At 38.4% G+C, this 13,488-nt stretch overlaps 1 protein-coding gene across 1 annotated transcript in view; it reads left to right on the forward strand.

Moving 5' to 3' along the window:
- GLIS3 (GLIS family zinc finger 3) overlaps window positions 1-13,488 on the forward strand; it is a 319,845-nt gene that overhangs the window by 287,295 nt on the left and 19,062 nt on the right. Inside the window, exon 7 of the mRNA XM_090275841.1 lies at window positions 6,890-7,062. Within this exon, the coding sequence (XP_090131967.1) occupies window positions 6,890-7,062 (173 nt within the window). The remainder of the gene's footprint in view (window positions 1-6,889; window positions 7,063-13,488) is intronic.

Raw genomic sequence — 13,488 nt, forward strand, 5'->3', positions numbered from 1 at the left:
ATTATTTTGGAGTCTCAGTCTCGTCCAGTGTGATAAATTATTTGAAGTTAATATTGACCCAGCCTCTTGTATGGAGAAAGAAATACTAAGCCTTTCCAGGGGACGGATTCCACTCTGAATAGTTTGGAGAAGTCCTCAGATGGACATATACAGCTCTTGGCTTGCTTTGGTCCTGCCCAGATGGACAATGTTGCAATTACCCACACTTCCCAGCGGCGTTTCTTCATTTCTGAAAGCTGGTCTTGATTGTCTCAGAAGCAGAATTCAATTTGCAGTTCCCCCAGTAACGTGCTGTGATTCATTCGGGGACAAATCTGGATTGAACTGAGGCCAAGTGTCTCTTTTGTGAGACAGAAGGGAAGTATAAGTAGATACTATAGTCACCCAGATGAATCAGCCAGGAATTCATGAAGTGATTCATAAATCGTTATAAAGACCACTAAAGTCTACTAAAACAGAGTGCTGTCTGGCTATACAAAGTGGGGTATTATCATTGGGGGGGGGTTAGATGTTAAGTCAGATGTGAAATCCTTAAAATTGTGCTTTTCTTTTTAGGTTTTGAAAAGGATTCCTTTTTCCCCCTCTGCAGTTGGCCAACTGCTAAAGCCATTTTTCATTGATTAGTTTTTTGCAGATGAATTTTAAAACCACCGAAGAAGATACTCCACAATTCTTTGGGGGAATAAAAAATACCTCCCCAAGTCTACCATAGACAACTTTGTATCCATTATTTCTACTCCCTGGCAGCAAATCAATAATATTTTTTCACACGAATACAATGAAACAAGCTGTTCTGGTTCATTCTCTCTTCTTTGGGAGGTCTGTAACCCCCATGGAAGGGGAGTGGCAGGGGGAACTATCCAAAGCACTTATCACCCAACATTTAATCTAGTGGATCATGTAAACACCCTTTTTTCCCCCCAAAGTGTTAACCCTCAAAGCAGTGCTAAAGCACACAGTCCCACAGTGCTTGCCAGAACTGCTTACTTAATAATGCACAAATAAAGAAAGACATATTTATGACATGTGCTTGACTTGTAACACAGTTTTTTAGTAAATTTTGTTTGAAGAGATACAATCATTTGTTGACATAGAAAATACTTTGGAGTTATAGACAGAGGAAAGAGTGCTACCTGAAAAGAGTTACCCAGTTGGAAAGCTAAAGGTATAAGCCCAACTTGGGCATGAAGAACCCCAGTTCAGAACTGAGCAAGTTCACCAAAGCAAACTGAAAAAACTGTCTCCATTGTCAGGTTTCTTAAAGGCAGTAGGTTATTGATACATTCCCATCAGCTAGTGCTAAGGATCAAAATTTCAAATGCCCACAGGAGTTCTCTTCCATCCTTCCTCACCCCACCTGTCTGCCTTTCTTCAGATCTCCGCTAGAGAGCATCTTACTGTATTGGAATAACGTGGTATCTGGAGAACTAGTGTGGGGCTGAGCAAATCATTTTATGTCTCTGGGCCTACTTTATCCTATTTAAATGGGTGGTGCTATAATGCCCTTCAGCTAGAACATTATATGATTGTATGAATTTGTGAACTCAGGATACTCCTTTGGAAAACCCAGTACCAAGAAATGAGACTCTTACATAAGACCATGATTAACTGTTCCTAGAACCAGAAAATTAGCTGGATGAATAAATGCCTCACTTTCTTTGAGCCTTAGTTTCCATATCTGAATAGTTAAGGGAGAAAAGAGTCCTAAGATTTTTTATTTTAATAATTCCTTACTCAAATACGGTGCTGTAACCATAATCATGTATAGCTCTCAAGCACAGGATACATGTTAATATCAGAAATACCTTAAGTTTATATTCTATTTAGAGCAGCCATGCCATAACCATGTATTGATCATCTATAGGTGCCAGACACTCATTGTCTAAAGTATTTTGATAACTCTGACTTCCCAATTTAAATTTGTTCATAATCCACCTCCATCCCTCATCTTCCATTCTTTATTTTTCTTCATAGTACTGATTTCCTCTAGCTCAATACATAGTTTGCTAACAAAGTTGTTCATTGCCTGCTTCCCCTCACTAAAATATAAGTTTCACAAAGACAGGGGTATGTGTCATGTATATATTGCTTTATTTCTAGTGCTTAAAACAGTGTCACACACTTGAGCAGAGCTCAATAAATATCTCTTGAATGAACAAATAAAAACATTGTCTCAAATTTTACAGTCCCCAGTAAGAGTCAAGATTATCTTTATTTTATACTTGAAATTGAGACTGCGAGAAGTCAGGTAATTTACTCAAGATTACCCAGCTAGAAAGGGATATAGCCACAGTTCAAGCCTGGGACTTCTAGTACATCTGTCTTTGATGACATCCATCTGCTTCTCCTACCATTTGCAGTTTTTCTGCATATGATCCTCCCCAGTTCTGTGTCTCGATTGGGACCTATTGTTCTGTGCAACATAATCTAAAAAGTGCTACATTTGCAGGAAAGATGACCTTTGTGTTTCTGGCCCACCTCACTACAAGGTTTGGAAGTTAGTATGAACAAAGAGGGGAGCAGGCTTCCGTCACCAAGTGAATACCCCCAAATATCAGACATTGTTAAAGGTGTATATAGATAGATAAATATTTGCAGAAACATTTTTCTTTTTTTTTTCTTTCAGAAAATCTTTTATGAGCCCTTTCAAACCTGTTTCATTTGTTTGTTTGTGTGTGTGTGTTTTTTTGTTTTGTTTTGTTTTGTTTTGTTTTTGTCAAACGAATGAACCATGGTTTGTGCTAAGGTTATATAAACTCCATTAAGTGAGTGGAAATGGTTGACTTGCTTCTGTGATTTGCTTTTGTGTTATCTGGTAAGCAGTGATTTTTAAAAAAAATTTTAGTCTGTTGTGTGCATATTTACACAAACAGTCTTCTGTTGTTTAATAGAAGTAGAAAAGGCCAGAGAAGAGACTGGTAAGCTGTATTGAATGAAACTTGTGAAGTGTCAACTGCACATCAGCAGCTGGGGGACAGAGGTGGACACAGAAAAATTTCAGACGGTCTCTCTTCTGGCTCTTGGACATTGCTGTAATTCAGAATAAATTAGAGTGATGTCATCTTGTCCTGATGTAATGGGGGAATGAGATACTTCATAGGAGAAAAATTATAAATCCCTGCAATTTATGTTCAGCATCAAAATTGTTGGTTTATTTTCACATTAAATTTTTGAAATTTACCTTCTTTGAATTCAAAAAAAAAGTCTCTGTTATGGGCAAAATATTCTGACTGTATTTATTTTGTGTGTGTGTGTGTTTGTGTGTTAAAAAACAAGGTTGGAAAATAAAAATAGTCGAGGGCACTAAGAAAATGGGATTCATTTTACCTTCAATAACAATAGGAACATTTTACGTTTTGCTCAGTAAGCTTCTATTTAAGTGGCATGTTTTTTGTTTGCTTGCTTCTGGAATAAATGGCCTCAAACTACTCAAGTTTCTTGAGTCCTTTTGGCTTTTGCAATAATGTTTCTGGCATCTCTCTTGCTGTGAGTTGTCAGTGATTGCTTTTGGATGCTCCCAGGGCCCTGACTCTTAACATTAGGTCTCCCGTTTACCTTTTTTACTCCTCTCCTACTCCTGCACCCCTGATTTTGATTTGTTATTTATACTTTACTATGAGCTGGTTAACAAATAACGAAGTTTATAAAAATTAAATTAATTAATAGAAGGATTGTTAAAGATTTTTCAATAAAATACTATGTAGTGTTTTTAGGCAGAAACTGATTCTATGTGCTGTACTTGAAAATCAATCACATTTATACACTCATTTCTTATGCTGGACTTTATAGTGCTGAATTCTCATTTATTTCCTTGTTCCTAGAAATTACCTGGATCATCGAGATCCCATCTTATCACTTTTTATCTTTCCTCTATACATGTAAAAGTTAAAATTTTATACCAATTCTTTGTTTTTTCAAATCAAAGACTACCTTAGGTATACATTTATTTACTTAGAATAACTTATACAGGAGTTTACAAAAGTAGGTTTACAGTTATAATACAAACAAATTATACAGTAATTAATAAAATAATACAAGAATAAATTGTGTTTCCTGTACTCACAAATGTAAAGCTACTTTTGCCTACCCTTGTATTTAAATTTTTATTAATAATTTGTATGGAATGACATACTATATTTTAAATTATTTAAAATTATACTATGGAATATTACTTATTTGAATAACATGGAGAAAAATCTAGTCTGAATTAGCAAAAAGCAAAATATAGAGTCAGTTGAAGGCTCAATGAGTATTTCATTTTCCTCGAGTCTCTGAGATAAATAATGCCAAAACCTTGATGATTATACTACCACTTTTTTTTCCCTGTCAGTATTATTACACTAATTAATATGTGGTAGCTAAGAGAGCATGGCCAGGGTTTCGAACTTGTATGAATGAATAAGAGTGGTTTATAATTAGCATATGATTACATACTTTCTGGATTAGATACTCAGAAACATAGATATATAATTTATATGTAGATATATGATCTGTATATGGATTTAGAGTATTGTGTAGCATTTACATTCTCAATAACTCATAAAATGCTCAACTGAATTCTATTCTTTTATTGGTTGAATAGTCCCCCCTTTTTATGGATAGTAGTCATAATTTACCCTATAGCCATATCACCTAAAATTATAACAATATAAAACTTTGTATTGCTGACAATCTTCGCCTCCTTTCCCTTCCCCATCCACTTTTCTATTCTTTGTTAATCAAAGTCTTGTTTATGAGTCAGACTTATGGTGCTGTGGGAGCGGGAAGCTGTGAAAAAAAATTGTTCTCTATCAAGCCCATGATATCAGGGTCATACTTCTAAACACTGCAACTTGACCCATCCACACATTCCTCTGCATTAGTTCTCAAAAGAAATGAAATGTGGCCAAAGCACCAGAAGAAAAGACTTGAAAACCACCTAAAGCATATTGTATCTTTTAGTCCCAAATGAAGAAATATAACGAGGAAGCCAGTCAAAGGATTTTACCACTTTGTCCAAAAATCAGAATTGAGATGCCAACAATGACTATTTAGGGGTAACATAGATTGCCTTCCTTTTTAAATCCTCCCCCATGCTCTCCCTCCCAGTGGATCTGCCGCCCACAAGAATCCAATATGGGGTGGCAGTGTGGACTCCTTCTAGCCCTAAAGTCTGTGATCCCATAAGTCCCCATCCCTGTCCCACAACCTCATAGTAGCTTGCAAGGCACATTAAGGACATGTTCCCCAAGAAAATAACCTCTGCATGAGGAATCCTGGCTTTTGAGTTTTTACTAGGTGATCTATGGACAGTGCCAGAATTTTTCCCTGTGTTTTCTCTGAAGGCCATTCAGCACATCTTTTTAGGCTAATTCCAAATAAGATGATGTGCTTGGAAAATACATATTTCCCAGCACAGGGCAGAGCAAAGATACAAATTGTTGTTTAAGCAGGCATCCTAACCCAGCTAATTTGTTTAAGTGCCCTGTGACTTCTCTTCTTCAGAGGTTAACTAGTCCAGATCCTCCTGTCTTGGTTTCATCACCTTCTCACATAGCCCCTTAATACCTGGACAAGGGGAATGCAAAAAGAACATGGATTTCATCCCATGCTTTCCTACAGCTATATTACAAAAGTAGAAGCTCTGCTTTATTAGATATTCTGGTTCAGAACATTGAAGATTACTTTATCAACTTGACTGGTTCATCCTCCTTTTTATCATCTGTGGCCTTACACAAAAGCCCAGCAAAGTGAAGTGATTTGTTCCTATGAAATAAGTGGTGTGCACAGATGGCAACTTTACACATTAGTGTAAAGCAAAGCCTGTCTTTCTATACAAAGTAAGAAACAGTCAATTGAAAATTTTTAACTTCTTGGGCCTTTTGGGGGGAAACTAAGCAATTCATTGCTAATACAGTTTTCCCAAATATTATTTTGCTGCTTCATTTTACTTCATTGACAGACTCCTTGCTTCTTTCTGTACTAGACTCGTGCCAGCCCCCTACTGAACTGGGAAGTCAAGTACCATTTTGATAGTCAATGGACATTACTAAACTTGAACATTGTTCTCACAAGTACACCTTCCCTTCAATGTTGGACAATAGAGACTGTTATTTTACACCTAATGAATTAGATTCTGCCAATTCTGCCTTACAATTAGAAAATTAGTGGTCAGTTAAACATTTTCTGTCTCAGGTTAATTGATGATGTTACCTTATTTAAACACCTGTATTTCCCACCTCAGAAACTACCAATAGACTTATAGTGATTGGCATACGTGACTGCAAAGGATGTCCCACATGGTGATTCTCTTATACCCTGCGCAGCGTTCTTTGCCAAACACAGAACTCATGCCGGTCTCTTGGGTTCTGGATTTCAATCCACTCTTGACCTCTGAGGTTTAAATTAATTTATTCTTGGCAAATGGAAATGTATCGTTAAAGGGAATAGGATTAGAAAAGCTTATAATAAAGACTTGTAACACTTCTTGGACCTCAGATATGTCTTATAGAACAAAATTTTTATGAGCTAAAGTGTAAATGAATCAGAAACATATGGATCAGATATCCCTTAAAATGCAAAAGGATTTAAAAATTAGCAGAAAAGCAGTCTGACAAAAGATGTTTTTTGAATTTCACCAAACCTAGAGTATTTGAAATGCATTTTAAAAAGCTTGACAAACCCAAGCAGTGACTAGATTTTCCCTTTGTTGATCTCTTTCATTCTCTCAATATCTCAATTGAGACATGAGTGGTTAAAAATGGGAGACAAAAGTCTTAAGATATTTTAAAAAGGCTTTTTGTCATGCTGTTATATAGCCAGAATGGGAAATTAGAATTTGGCTTCGAAGAGTGTCTTTGCTCCTGTAATTTTAAGTCCCTCATGTTTCCTTTTATAATTGTTTTCTCAGGTTTGCACCTTCTGCTCCATCTCCTCACCACATCAGTCCCCGGAGAGTTTCAGCTCCTTCTTCAATAATGCAGAGAACACAGCCTCCCCACACCCAGCAGCCCTCAGGATCACACATGAAGTCTTATCAGCCAGAAACAAACTCTTTTCAACCAAATGGAATCCATGTCCATGGTAAGTGAGGAACTGCCAGTCCCTTGAGTTTTAAAAAGTGATGTTGTGCTGTTGCTTTTTAATCAGTTGTCTTAGTTACCAGTTGTGGATTTCGAATGTTTTCTTATACACCAAGTTTTGGCTTTTATGACTTTCCTCTTAAATTTCACGCTTAATCAGCATGAAGTCTTATAGTATTTCCCTGGCTTTAGCCCTAAGATGGTAGGTATGTCTTATGGCAGCACAAAGAGGTCAGCTCAAGGTGAGGATCCACTTATTGACCCTGGGCTTTAACACCTCATGGATAGGCCTTAACAACCATATCTAGCTTTCTAAACAAAGAATAAAGTCATGTAAAACGGAACAACAGGAGTCCTTTTGCCCATGCACAGGTCTTTGCCCCTATTCCCATATGTCTAGATGGTCTCCATCCTGCAGGGCCCAGATGAAATGACCTGCTCTCTGAATCCTTTCTGGATCTCCTAGCAGGACTTAATCTCTCCTGGTTCTAAACCCTGATTACATATCACCTGTATCACTGATAGTACTTACACTCTCTCTACCTTGTAATTTATTTCTGTCAGTTAAAGTCATCTTCACTATTAATGTAGAAACTGCTTTCGGAGGTCAGATTTTTCTGGCTCATTGTCATTTCTCTTAGAAAACTTAGCACATTTCTTCACATGTTATGAACACACATAGATACTTGATAGGTGCATGAAGGAAGAAGAGGGTGGAAGAAAAGCAATAAAAATTATGATGGTTTTCAAAATGTGCCCATCTTATGTTTAACTCAGAACATACATGGAGAACTAAGTCTGGTCTAATGTATTTCCTTTATTTAAACCCATTTTGCTGACTCAGACAGATACCTTAGTGAACATCCATAGAAACTGAATTGCCAAAAATCATATAGACTCAAACTATACATAGCTTTTACTTCTTGGGGGCATTCAGACCTTTTTATGTAAGCAGAAGAGATACTATCCATTTAGACTATTTTAGCTTCTTCCAAAAAATATGATTCTTCTCCATCTGCCTCTTGCTGATTCCTGAATTTGCTTCATATGAAATTAATGGGTGGTTGTCCCTAAGCAAACCTAAATCAGTATTCAAATTGAGTGTGATTAAGTGTGAATGATTTCCCAAGATAGCAGAATCAAGCAACACTATGGAGGTAGGCTTGGGCAAGAACACCAATGAAAAGGCCTGGACAGCTGAAGAGGAGGCAATGTGGAGAGAGCAGCAGGCTATAGGAAGGGAGTGGCCTTGCAAAGCCTAGGATCCATGCCTCTGGTTCAATATTCCATCCATCCTCTCTTCCCAAGTATAGTAATGCAGATCCACTGTTCACCAGTAAATCTTGGGCTTCCACCATTCTTTGGGCCGGTGGTAATTTTTACTTTCCTCTGTTGGCAAATTTCTTCTGAAGCTTTGGTTATGTATTCAAACCAAGAAATATTTCTTGAGTGCCTACTATGTGCAAAGCAATGTGTGTGTAAGAAAGACAAACAGAGCACTCTCCCTTTTGAGGGGGACCTTCCACCCAAGACAGATACCTTGTCTAATATGGGAGAGATTCAGGTCCCCTGTGCTGTGAAGCCACCCAAGCCTGCAGGCAGGAGGTGGGCTGCATGAGTGTGGGCTTTGTGGAATACAGAACAGGCCTTTTATCTTCACTTTAACATCACTGAAATCTGAACATATCTCAGTGGCATAATCTAATAGGCAACACTTTTTCTTTCCTGTGCTATATAGAATAATGGAGCCTTTCACAATCAGTGGTGTCATGTTTCCAGTGAAATGCAATATAACACACTTGGGGTACAGCTGTGAAACATATTTTTAAAATTCAAAATTTAACCTATTTAAAAATTTCAAAAGTCAATAAAAAATTGGAAGGAAATTCTCCAAAACATTAACAGTTGTTTTCATTACAGTGACTTATCACTGTAATGAAATAATGGGTGGTTTTTCTTCTCCTTCTTCTCAAGAAATTTTAAAAGGGATTTTGGGATTACACCAATTTGAATGCAAATACCAGTCTACTCAACTATGTGACTCCAGACAAATTATTGAGCCTCAGTCCACATTCATTATATGAGGAGAGTCTTGTCTACCTTCTCTTATCAGTTGTTATGAGGACTTGACAAGAAAAGCACTTGGTACAGAGTAAGAGCTTAATTAATGTAATGTTCTTCCTTCTAATCTCTTCTTTTCTTTGTTGGACTCTTTGAGGATAGGGATATTTGTAGCCCTGGGGCAAGCATAATACTTGGTGCAAAGCAGGCATTTAGTAAATATTTACTGAATAAGTGATTGACTTAAATGAATAAGGAAACAAGGGGGCACAGAAAATGGGGGGATATACCTTTTATTCTGTCACACAGCTTGGCACAAAAGACTTCTCCTACATTTCTCTTTTTTAGTTGTTGACTTGAATTTTCTTAACTGTAACGTTTTCATTGTTAAAAATTCCCATGGCCAATGAGAAACTACTTAAACCCTAAAACTAAATACAACAAACCTTTCTAGAAGAGATCGGAATATAGTTACGCAAATTGGGAAACCATGATGTCCTCCCAGAAGATGGGCAAGTGGCTGAGTTTGCAAGGGGCATGTCCGTGCATTAGCTGCTGGGCCATTGCTAGGAATTAAGGGGTAGGGGTTCAGATGCAGCCTTACTTCCTCCTTCAAGTATTTTTCTGAAATTTTTTTCCCTGGAACTTTCTAGGCACAAGCATTTCCCATCTAGTACTCTTTAGGATAAAGACCAAATTGATCAAATATTTTTCAAATAGGTGAATCAGTACTGGGAATGAGAGGAGCAGAGAGACGTCTAAATAAATTGCATATATTGGCCATGTCTTTCAGCTTTGATTGGACGAGCTGGATGGCATTACACAGCATCTTAGTAACAAGGAACTTCATCTCCTAACAAAACTAGATTTTTAAAGCCCCCCAAAGTGTCAGGGTTGCTAACATGACAGCTATAGTGACTGTTTGTTCTCTCTTTCACGAAGTTCACGACTTTAATGAGCATCATCACCCCCATCCTCTCTGTACTCCCTGCAGTAGTAGAGGTCATAGAAAAATGTCATCGTTGTATTTTTAGAGATGGGAACTGATACATAGGAAAATATAAAATGTCTAGGCTTTGCTGCCTTGGCAAAATACACAAGCATCTTTAATAAGAAGTCCGCATTTCCAAATCACATTCTTAATCTGTGTTTTTAAGTCAAAGAAACAAAATATGTAAGAATTTATTATATCTTTCCATGAGGACATATGCCTGTATGTAGATGCTGTTGCATTACATAGAGCCTGGAAACTCAGAGGGACTTTGTTCTTACAGATAAAAGAGAAAATGAGATCTATTTAATTTTCTTTACATTAGACTAATTGTTACAGTGCTTAGATGTCATGTGTTCAATGTATATTTTTATTCATAGGTGTTTTGTAAAGGGCACACTTTAAAGAGATTAATAGCACTGCTGTTTCAAGTTCCCTCACCTAGTGAATGACCCAGGACTGGAACACATTTTTGTTGATTCTGCATCCACTTTATCCATTCATATTGCTTTCATTAGTAAGGTGGATAAGGTGTCGTTTCTTTTAGTGTTTGAATGTTGATAGCATCTACGGGTCTCTGTTTGGATGGTATCTCCAAGGCAACTTCTTGCTGCATTTTAGTCTTTTATTTTAGATGTAAACATAAGAACAACTCTTTCCAATCATGTAAGCTTGTTCTTCGGCCTTTTCTTTCTCTTTAGGACTGTTCTCTTGCCCAGGCAAGCTTCAGAATTTTGCCTGGATTAGTTGCCTGAGAGTTGATATTCGTACATATTGTTATGGTGCTAATGGATAATTTCTTTTTAAATGCCCTATTCACTCCAGGCTGTGAGAATGCCATGGGAATCCCTAGAACAGCATTTTCACAACCTTCTTTTTCTGGTCTCATCAAGGAGAGGACAAGTTCAATTCAGCAAGTGTGTATTGGTAATCCACTATGTGCCAGGCAAACATGAATATCATTTAATCAGTGCTCTGTGATACATGCAATAACAGAAGGTATCAAAGGCACTGGTTTATTCGAGGATGACATCAGAGAAGGACTCCTAGAGGTGACTCTTGAATAGGGTTCTGAAGCTAAATAGTTCATTGGGTGGGCCAGGTGGGGAGAGGCATTCCAGGCAGGGGGAAGCAAACTGTGCAAGCAAGAACACAAATGACAGCATTGTGTGTGCCTAGAGACCAGAACCAGGGGCAGTTTTTGTGTGGCTGGAATGCATAGATTAAGCTGTAGAGCAGAGGGAGAGGAAGCTAGGGACCCAAGCAGACCAGCTCATGGAGCAATCTGAGGCCATGTTAGGTGTAATGCTGCTGAGTGAAGAAGCCAGCCTGCTATTTTAGGAAAGTTAGCAAGGGCATTGTATAAGGAGTAGAACGGGAGAGGTAGAAACCTTATACCCTAACTGATGGGTTTTATTGGACTGCATGTATAGTACACCCATACAACAGTTCAGCTCACTCAGATGGAACTGGTAAATAAAAGGGTGGTGTCATAATAATATAGAATTGTATTTGTTCACACAGTCTTTCCTAGGCAAGATAAGCTGCAATGGCTAGAGAAGAAAATGGAAAAGCCCTCAGCCTAGCTCCTGCACAGGCAGGAGCCTTTTCAGCTCTCTTTTAATAAAATTTGAAGAGCATGACCCGAGAGCCTCCCTCCCCAGAGAGCTGCACACCTGGCCTTGCAGGGCCCTCTGCCAATGGCAGATCACAATTCTTCCTATGTGCTGGTCTCTCACCTGTTGTCTCAGTTACTGCAAGCCAACATTTCCAGTTGACATTTTTGTGCATGTTTAATAACCACCAAGGAGCTTCTAGCCACATGGAATTGGCTGCCCAAGTTCCCTCTTGATTATTTTGACACTGCTGTCATTAGAAGATTTCACAGATTTTGAGTGGTCGGACCCAATCCTAGTTTTCCAAAAGAGCCTGTTATTTTTAATATGCATTTGTACAGAGCATAAGACATTTCAGGATTTATTTACCATGTTAGAGCAGCAAGGCTAGTGTGTGGCTTTCCTCTTCTCACATAACAAAACTTCTAACAATAGGCAGTGCAGGGAGGAGGAGTAGCCCCACAGAGCCAACAGTATGCCGGCCTCTGCCCAGCTCTCTGCTCTGCCATCTTTAACAGTGGCTTCCATTTTCCCATTCATAGTAGGGTTGCTGATATTCCACATGTCTTGTCCCAGTTTCAGGCAGAGGGGAGGGAGAAGAGTGAGGGACAGGTGTACCCTCAAATGCAAGGGAATATGGGAAGACAGATATTTTAGTGCATTGCCATGATTAACAAAATTAAGGTTCTGTTAATAACGTTTATTGGCTAGGCACCCTGCAAGGTCTGCTAAATGTGTAAAATGGAACAATCTAACACCTTCATTCACACTGGTTGCCTCTTGGAAACCAGTGGTAGAGCCTAGAGGCTTCTTTCTGAGGGTTCTGCTCCATTTTATGCCCCTCAACCCTATTCTTTTAGGTTTTTATACTTTCCAGGGCTTGCTCTTATTTTCACCCCTATGGACTTGCCAGCTGCCAACACAAAGCTTTCCATCACCCATGGTCCAGTCACTAGATTTCATTAGGAAAAACACCATGAAGCTGCCTACCCAGCCTGGGCCATTTGATATCCAGGCGGCAGCAGTGGGAAGTGGGGGCTTTCTCTATTGGTCCTGGCTCCTGTGGTTCATAAGCTGTCTTTGTCATGATTTAAAGCGTGTCCTGCCTGCAGGCCCCATAGAAGCAGGCCAATGAGCTCCCAGACAATGGTGGCATTTTCCCACCTCAGTATGGAGTGGTAAGTTTGTCAGCCAAGTTAAAATTGACTGCATCTGGAAACAAAAGGTTTCGGCCTCTAAGAACAAAACATGTTGTAAGTGGTTTGTCCTACCAAATAGCCAAACCATCTTCAAGCTGAAGAAGTCTCAGAATGCTGATACTTAAATAGGAAGGGGGTGGCAGGTACAAGTTTAACGTCTTCCTCTGTTGTTGGCTGTTTGCTTATACTGATTGTGCAATGGTACTTTCCAGAAAGAGTTCTATGGGTCATAGCCACAACTGATCTCATTTCTGGGAGTTTATAGTGTTAAATGTTGAAAAGGTTATTTTTTAAAGGCAAATTGTAGAAACAATAAACATACTCTTCCCTCACAGGAAATGTAATCACATCTACATATGTGAGGTTGTGAAATAATAAAAGTAGTAAGTCTATAATTTGTATTGCTTACAACTTATGCATGTGTCATAACTTCCCCTTGAAATTCAGGAAGACAAATGAGATTGATTGTAAATCAACAGTGTAATAGTCTTCACTGAGAAAGTTGTGACATATTCATAAGAGCAATGAGCCAGTGAGTATGCCTCATGTTATTCTGATGT

The sequence above is a fragment of the Furipterus horrens genome, unplaced genomic scaffold (assembly GCF_987537825.1).
Source record: "Furipterus horrens unplaced genomic scaffold, mFurHor1.1.pri manual_scaffold_4, whole genome shotgun sequence".
Taxonomy (NCBI): domain Eukaryota; kingdom Metazoa; phylum Chordata; class Mammalia; order Chiroptera; family Furipteridae; genus Furipterus; species Furipterus horrens.